At 36.4% G+C, this 8680-nt stretch overlaps 1 protein-coding gene across 1 annotated transcript in view; it reads right to left on the bottom strand.

Moving 5' to 3' along the window:
• Positions 1-3069: 3069 nt before the first annotated feature.
• Positions 3070-8680, bottom strand: part of LOC104470318 (low-density lipoprotein receptor-related protein 1B-like) — a gene marked incomplete at both ends in the record, with an annotated part of 28673 nt that continues 23062 nt past the window's right edge. The window contains 3 exons of the mRNA XM_010085186.1: positions 3070-3314; positions 3846-4010; positions 7501-7705. Coding sequence (XP_010083488.1) covers positions 3070-3314; positions 3846-4010; positions 7501-7705 — 615 coding nt within the window. The remainder of the gene's footprint in view (positions 3315-3845; positions 4011-7500; positions 7706-8680) is intronic.

Genomic DNA, 8680 nt, shown 5'->3' on the forward strand with positions numbered 1-8680 from the left:
TATTTTTTTTATATGTATATATTTTTTTTTTTTAATTCAAAGTAATACCCCTTGAGAAATGCAAAAAAACCCGGGGAGCATATGAGGAATTCACAGCTTTCTAACTCTTTTCAAGCTGTGATCCTTCCAATGCACTATATTTACGCCTCCCATCGCTGTCCTCAGTAGTACACCGCATGGTACAAGTAGAACTTCTCATGCCTAAAATAGAAGACCTTGTTCTTTGCAGCAGGTGGATTTTTAAAATATAATGGTAGTCGAGAAAATACTGTTCCTAGAAAACCTGTGTTTGCTATGTTAATAGCATTCCTGACACACAGCTTTGATTCTGTGAAGATGAGTAGGTCTCAAACTCATATTCCTGAGATGTGACATCATTCTGCATTAGATCATGAAGCCTTCCACACTCCCCTGTAGTTTACTGACAGATGAACCTGTCATCCATACAAATAGCTTGCTATAACTTCACTACCTTAAATTAGCTTCTGTCCTAGATTAACTGAAATAATGTTGCTTTAGGCTACGGGAATTTATATAGCTCTGCTCTACTTTAGTTCAATCAAAATAAGTCGCATGAAATATTTTAAAAGCTAATAGCCTTTCCCCCACATAGGTGACCCAGATGTATAATACCTATGGAGCTGAGACTACAAAATGTTTGTCCTTCAGTGCCACATTTATATTTATTTTTTGCAATGTAAATCTACTGTTAATTCTAAACTGCATGCTATCTTGTTCCATCTATTGCAAAATTGCTACAAATTTAAAAGAAAAATTAATAAGTAACAGCATAATATCATCGTTTTTCTCTATCTCCAATAAAGCCAGGTACTTGAGATTCATAGAGAGAAATTTCTTCTACTGAAAGAGAATAATTTAGAGCAAACTCAGAAGGCCAATCATCAATTGGAATCTGGTGCTTTCTACATCATAAAATAAAAGCTGCAATTACACAACTTGATACGTGAACTTCTTATTCTGCAAATAACTGTTGAAAACTCTTCTACAGCTTATGCCTTGCCTTGAGGCCAAGGTATCTGCGACTATGGAATACTGCTGACGTCTCCCTAGCCTATTGTCTCTCTCTGAAGACATTGCCTGGCACCAGCCCAAACAGAAAACAGTTGTTTACTTTCTGACAGCAAGAAATGGCTAATGGCAGCTCTACTGCTAACTGTGAAAACACCAAATAAAGAACACAGATCCCCAAATCCCAAAGTTCAGGAAGTGACTAATTATAAAAAATAGCAAAAGCCATTACTTGATAGGGGTGCGCAGAGGCGCATATTTACTCCACTCGTATTTTAGGATCTTGGACATACATATTCCAGAATTCAGACAGGTTTGTCAGAACAGTACCCTGGCCTAAAAAAGTAAATTCTCCTAAGAGGCTTATTTCAAAAAGTAATGAAGCCCAAGGAACTTGATATCCACTGAAAAACAGTAACATTCTTCTGTAATGTAAGTTCATAATTATTTTAAAATAAAAACATCAGAAAAGTGTATCCTGACAGCATATGCCATGCATTGAAAGGTATATTAGGAGATAAATAAAATCTCTGTCTTTGTAATCTTCAGAGAAGTAATCAACATGGTTATGCTCTAGAAAAAATACCAGATGTGCAAGTAATGGGCTACTCTGTGATTTCTCTCCTAGTCCTCATGAACCTTCACACGTATGACCACTGAAGTCAGTAACTTAAATTTCTTGACTAAAATTTACCATCTGAATGAGAGATTCACTATTCAGCGATAAAATCATTTGAAGCTTCAGCTGAAATTATAGGAAAATCATTAGTCTTTTTACTTATGCAACAGACATCGTAAATCTGTCTCAAGGAGCTAATTTTTAGCAGGCTCCTGCATTTTTCATTATGGATTAAATACAATATTTCACTAAACCAGATAGATAAAATCTGGTCGGTTTTCATTTTCAAGATTAATACAATTTTATGTTGTTATTGTAGCTGAAGATTACTAAATACACAACTACTGTTGGACTATTTATCTAATGATAAAGCCTATGCAATTACCATAATTATATAGCAGTGCTCTGGTATAAATAGGTGCTGTAGTGTACAAGCTGGTATAAAAGTGAAATGGAAAAATATACACATGAAGAGGGAAACTTAATACAGCTGAAAATGGGAAGTTAAAGTTACAAAATAATGTATCAAGAAAGCCTGGTCAGGGCCATTAAGGTCTGCTGGTACAGACCACAAAGAAATTATGTATAGTAGTAATGCAATTAATGTACATACTATACATTTGCACACAAGAATTGTATGAAGTGTGAACTTCCTTTCTGTTTTGATTGCATGCACACCAAAAAGAAGTTTTGCTGCTTCTTGAAGTTTTAAACTCCAAACTCATGCCTCTAGCAGGTTGATTTCGTTCTCCCATGAAAGACATACTGTGATAATTTGAAACCGAAAATTGTAAATGCTATTTTAAAATAAAAGCTGTCAAGTGAATAGGGAATGCTTTGGAAAAGTATCAGTTTATGGACAACACCCAGCTGAGGCTATTTAGGCAGAAAACTAGTGGTCTGCAGTGGTGGAATCTAAATTACGCAGTCCTAAGAGTGAACTAGAAGACTGAGAAGCAAATAGGGACAGACAAGTGAATGAGTAAATTAAGGCAAATTATAGCATGAAATGAATATTTACAACTAACGATTGTATAAAAAGTCTATTTCACAGAAAAGTTCATCCTCCTCTGGAGAGAAGTAAGAGAAAGACAGCTAACATTGTTATGTTTACTTTTGTCAGACTAGTTATTCCAGTTAACAAAATAAATTGGAAGCCTTTAAAATAAATGTGGCTCTGCACTATATTTGTAATAGATCAAGAACAAGAGTCCAAATGGGCAATATTCACAGACACTGATCCCACGATGCTTCTGGCTCAAATAAAGATTCTATTACCACCAAAGGAACACTAGCGTTGAACATGATAATTAATTAAGAATTGGTAGTTCAATGCAAATTTATATATAGATACTTGTATATAAAAAGAATACCTTTTCCCCTTCATAAGAATGATAACTAATTATACTATAAATACTCACCTTGTGGTTGACGACTTGGATGATATATCTGAAGATCAAATGGCTGAGCACTTGTTTTTTGTATTACACTGACATTTTGGCCAGTCCATTTATTGGCTTTTGCAAGTGTATTGGTCCGCCAATCTGTCCAATATACTTCACTCCCATACAAAGAAACAGCAAAAGGGTGAGAAAGATATTCATGACCCCGTATTATCTCTATCATCCCGGTTCCATCATATAATGCAGAATAAATGGCATCCGATCTGCAAGATAACCCAAAACTTAAGATTACATAAAAATTAAATAAAAATCACACAACCATCATGTCATTGGTGCAAAAAGTATAAAACCCTTAATTTTACATACTGTTAAGACCCCAATAAAATGTTTACAGCACAATCATCAACTTCAGAGTTGCCATAGTTCACATTATTAATTTAACTAGGGATATGAAATGCTTTGCTTGCATACTGCTTTTCAAAGTCAAATGTACTTCCATGCTGTGAAAATACAGCAGGAAAATCAGTTTCTGTTCCAATGTACTCACAGAAAAAAAATAGTGAAATAGCTTGTGTCTTCCATGTCTAAGTGTGAGGGCCAGTGTCTAACGGCCAATTGCTCTGTAGGCACAGGGAGCCAGGAGCCACAGATGAGACCCCAGCTGGCAGGGCAGAGGCCTCACTGTCCAGGGACACATCCCACTGCCCCTGAGTGCGGTGAGCCATTTACCACGTAATTCACATTTCTGTATGTAAGGATAAGGATTTATAGACAGAATACAGTTATGACTTTACCTAGCATCTGTCCATACTATTCTTTTTTCAAAGTGATCTACAGTAAGGCCGTTCGGCCAGGCTCCAGTATCCATATCTTTGTATATGATCTTCCTTTCTGCTCCGCTCATGGAAGCGGATTCAATGCGAGGAAAATTTGCATCCCAGTCTGTCCAAAACAGAATTCTGGTGAGAGGGGGAAAAAAAAAAAAGAAAAAAAAAAAAGGAAAAAGAGATACAGGAAAATATTAAAGCATGCAGAATAATTTCAAATGGTTCAATAAGACAATAGTTGGGCAAAAGGTTGAAACATTCGCATGTTTTAAATGAAAGGCATAAACAGATTATTTTGGTCAGCCACAAAAATTTCTTGAAGTAACAGGGTAACATGGAGGTAATATTTCATTATTAGTGTTAGAGCAATCATGAAACTCAAGAAGTTTTTTAAAAACTATTAGTTAATAGCGTTCCCTTTCTCACGTCCACTAATATAAGTAACAGCTTGTCTTGTCTTCCTTCTATAATTAGCAACCCAGCTCATTAAAAGGAATTATAATGAGAGCCTTTGAAAGCGAGCCACAGACGAGAAGGATTGGCGGGGGGGGGGGGGGGAGGGCGGGGGGGGGGGTGGAGAAAGGGAAGAAAGGTGAGTTGAGATAGCAGGTATTAAGGAACATGGTAAACTACATATTTTCGTTTATTAGCAAGCGTCCCAGTTGAAGACCCCTAGATTTTGGTATGTCACTGAGGAATTTTATTTCTTGCTAAGAAAACTGAAAAGATGCATTGTATGGTAGGCTCGCTCAGTTATGTACTATCTCTGGGGGGTGGAGAAAGGGAAGAAAGGTGAGTTGAGATAGCAGGTATTAAGGAACATGGTAAACTACATATTTTCGTTTATTAGCAAGCGTCCCAGTTGAAGACCCCTAGATTTTGGTATGTCACTGAGGAATTTTATTTCTTGCTAAGAAAACTGAAAAGATGCATTGTATGGTAGGCTCGCTCAGTTATGTACTATCTCTGATTTTTTTCCAGTAAGGAGAGTTTTCAGCTTCATAACCAAAGAAGTTTCTTGTTAAGTAACAGAAGCCGTGTCACCCAAAGGCCAGAAATGCACTCTAACTCTTCTTAGCTTATTAAGTTTTCAGTAACACATTTTTTTTTTATTTGTTAAAGAATACCTTTGATACAAAAACTTTTAACTAGCTATAAAGAGCTAATTGCAGAGAGTAAGACTGTAACAAACCTTTCAAAAAGTAACATGAGACAGCTTCAATCCTGAACATATATTTTAATAATAAGGCCTCTGCATTTAGTGCCTGTGAACAACAGTAGGTGTCACACTTAAATCTTTGTGAGAGGCAGCTGGGCACAGGGAGGATTCAGGGCTAGCTACTGGAAGACTGGGAGGGACTGAGTGCCTACACCCAGCTACAGTAGTGCATGTGATGGGATCCTTACCAGCAGCTGGCATGGGGCTGCCGCCTCGGGGGCTCAGACGTCCTGGAGCCAGAAGCTGGGCAGCACAGTGATGCTGGGGGCAGCCACTGGGCAGACTGACTTCCTAAACCCAGCTACTGGAGGAATCTATGTGATATATTTCCCACTAAAAGATCTTCATCCTTCACAGCCAGAGAGGTTAACAGGATGAGACCATTAGTGCTGCTTGTGTCTGTGCTGAGGGTTTCTGCCTGTGTAGACCTCTGTGGCCACACATGTGTATATGTGTATACATTTATTTATACATGCATCTGTGTGCATGGACTGAGAATACGTACTCAGCCTCGCTGCAGGTTGGAATCAAAGATATGGAGCTAGCTATGGCAGACTCGTCTCCATTGGGATACAGGATTTGTGCAACCCTCACACAACCATCTACTGTGAATCATCAGTGTTTATTTATTCATATTTATTTGTGGAAAGATTGAGGAGCTGTTCCCATCTGTGTTCAAAGATTTTATTCTTTACTCACTTCTAACAAAATCTAGCATACAATTGCTTCTAGCTTTTCAAAAGGTAGACTAAGCCTTCAGCTTCAGAGAGAGTGGTGATTTGATTTTTTTTTTTCCTCCCAACCATTTAATTTGAACAACTTATCTGTCAATTCTTCTGCCTACAGGATGCCTCTTTTTAAAGATCTCTATAGATAAGCAATGCACTCTGTAAATACGTTTTCTAGAATCTGAATTGAGAGGGCAGGGCCCTTACTCATTAAAGCATGTATTTCCTAATTCAAAATTTTAGGTCATAGAGGGACCTCAGGTCCCAGAATCTGCGACTTTTATATACTTTTATTTTTATGTCCGCAGCAGCATTTCTGAAATAAATATTCAGTGAAGACACATGATAGAACATAGCAGCTTCCTAAACAAAATAAAATATAATGATTCTGCAAACACATTGTAATTTATGCTATGTTTGGCCACAAATATATGTATTTTTTTTTCTATCTGAAAGAACAATAATTATAAGAGGATGTAACTATTGACCATTACCTTTTGGCCATTCTAAGAGGATCCTGCTACACACAATATGGGATATAAGGTTTCTGTAATGAGTTTGAAATTTCATTTAGCCTCAAAACACTGCTCTAACTACAAGAATCATAAAAACTTTTGTAGTAGCAGAGTGGATTTCAATACAGAATCAGAACTAACACCTAGCTCAACAGGCAGTTAAAGGGTTCCCTTCTAGTACTTTAGTCAATTGACTTAAATTTTAATAAAATTTACATGTATGGGTCATTTTTGTTCTGCCAAAAAAAGGATAGTCTAATTTTAAAAGGAAGCAAAAATATCCTAAGCAAGGTCTTAATGCTAATGGGTTGTTAACTGTGAAGATTTTAAAACAGAATTGTGAAATACATTTACATGTTTCATAATCGTTAAAATTACACTTTCTGGGAGAAGAGTTTTTATTGTGTTACCATATTACCAAAAGCCAGGCAATATTTTAATTTAAACATACTTTTTTTAAACACCTAATTTTGGTCGATTTTAATTTTTTTTGATATTATGAAAACATTCTTATATTTATTAGAAACATTTAATTATGACAGGCATTAGATAAAATACATATTTATGGTAATAGGCTGAATCTACTACACTCTGTTATGATTAATAATATTCCAGTTTATAGAACATCCCTTGTGAATAGGTATAAAAAAATATTGACAGAAGTTGGCATCCATTACCTCAATTTTAAAGATGGAGAACCAAACACTAAAGGTGGGATTTACCTCACTCAACTTTTAGTCTTCCAGTAACATCTAAGACACACTTTGATAGTCCCACCAAAAAAAAATCAATCTCTAAGTGAGATGAATCACCTTGGCAATAGCTACATCTGTCCATTAACCACACAGGAAGGTTAGACCAAAGGCTCCAGTTACTACCATCCACATTAAAAAAATAGATGAAACAATTACATAACAAAGGAAGTAATTTGCCAACAAATAGACTCCTGTATCTCCTGACTTACCTTTTCTTAACCCTTTTCATTGGGGCAAAACACACTAATAATGGATTGTAGTTCATTCAAAATATACTTTCAAGAACTGTTAAAGACAAGTGAGGAACTATAAGTCACAGCAAAAATGGAAATCAAACAATCTCACATTTAAACCTCTATCTTTAAAATACTTTGAAACACAGAAAAGTAATCTTTTAATAGTTACCCATATCTGGGATCCAAAGCAATAGCCCTTGGATGTTCCATAGCTCCTGCTATTAATGTTGTTCTCAAAGTGCCATCTAGTTTTGCTACTTCAATTTGGTCCAAATTGCTGTCTATCCAGTATATATTTCCCGCAATCCAATCTACAGTAAGACCTTCAGGTGTGGCCAGGCCATGTTGTACTACCACCTCAACGGCACTAACACCTTTAAAAAAAAAAAAAAAATTAAAAAGAGAATCTTAAGGAATTAATATAGAGTCTGATATAGTGAACATGGACATACAAGTCTATCTCTTGGAGTGAATTCTTGATTAATCTGATGGATGATAATTTGTTCCACATGACATTTTTCTTTGCAAATGAGGTAGACTGCTGTACATAAGTACACTTTTGACAGTATACAAATAAAATTCATTACACAGTAACAGAAATTTTGAATTCTCTGATGGTTTAGTAAGTAAAGCTCTGAAACTTTCCATAAGAATCAGGGATCACAGGCAGAATAACACAGGAGACATACATATGCCCTTTTACCAGGGACCTATTTTGCATTCATGAAGGACACGCTCATGCTTTGCCTCCCAGTGAGCAGACATTCTAGACAAAACTCATGCAGCTCTATTTCAGCTCCTTCTCAATCAGAAAAAGAGAAAACTGAAAGACTCTGATGAAGACTGAAATGGCAGGGAGAATCCTGTTTGGACTACGTATTTTGAAAATTTCTACAATAGCCTTACTTTGTTCCTTTGAATTCACATGTATAATCCATACTGTCACTGTCTATAAAGAGCTCTTCCCTACCAAATTTTTCACATAAATGGCAACTACAGAAGAATCCTGTTAGCCCTCAGGACTTCAGGAAGGAACAGTGCTTTTTGCAGATGCAAGTCAGCTCTTGACAGTTGCAAGACGGAGTGAGTAAATTAGTTTTTATTTAATACAGCACAAAGGTCACTTGGGTTCTGGTCCAGTGTGATTGTAACACAACGTGACAACAACACGGACTACCTCACTGGTTTCATACAAACACAACCATTAACGACAAGTAGCAAGTCTTTGGCTGTCTTTACATACTCAGCAGTGTAAGATATTTCTTTCTAATCCACAAATACCTTCTACTAAGGAGAAGACAAAAACCCAGAGAACAAAACCAAATGTGTCTGAGAACATATGCAGGAAT

The sequence above is a fragment of the Pterocles gutturalis genome, unplaced genomic scaffold (assembly GCF_000699245.1).
Source record: "Pterocles gutturalis isolate BGI_N339 unplaced genomic scaffold, ASM69924v1 scaffold40545, whole genome shotgun sequence".
Classification (NCBI taxonomy): Eukaryota; Metazoa; Chordata; class Aves; order Pterocliformes; family Pteroclidae; genus Pterocles; species Pterocles gutturalis.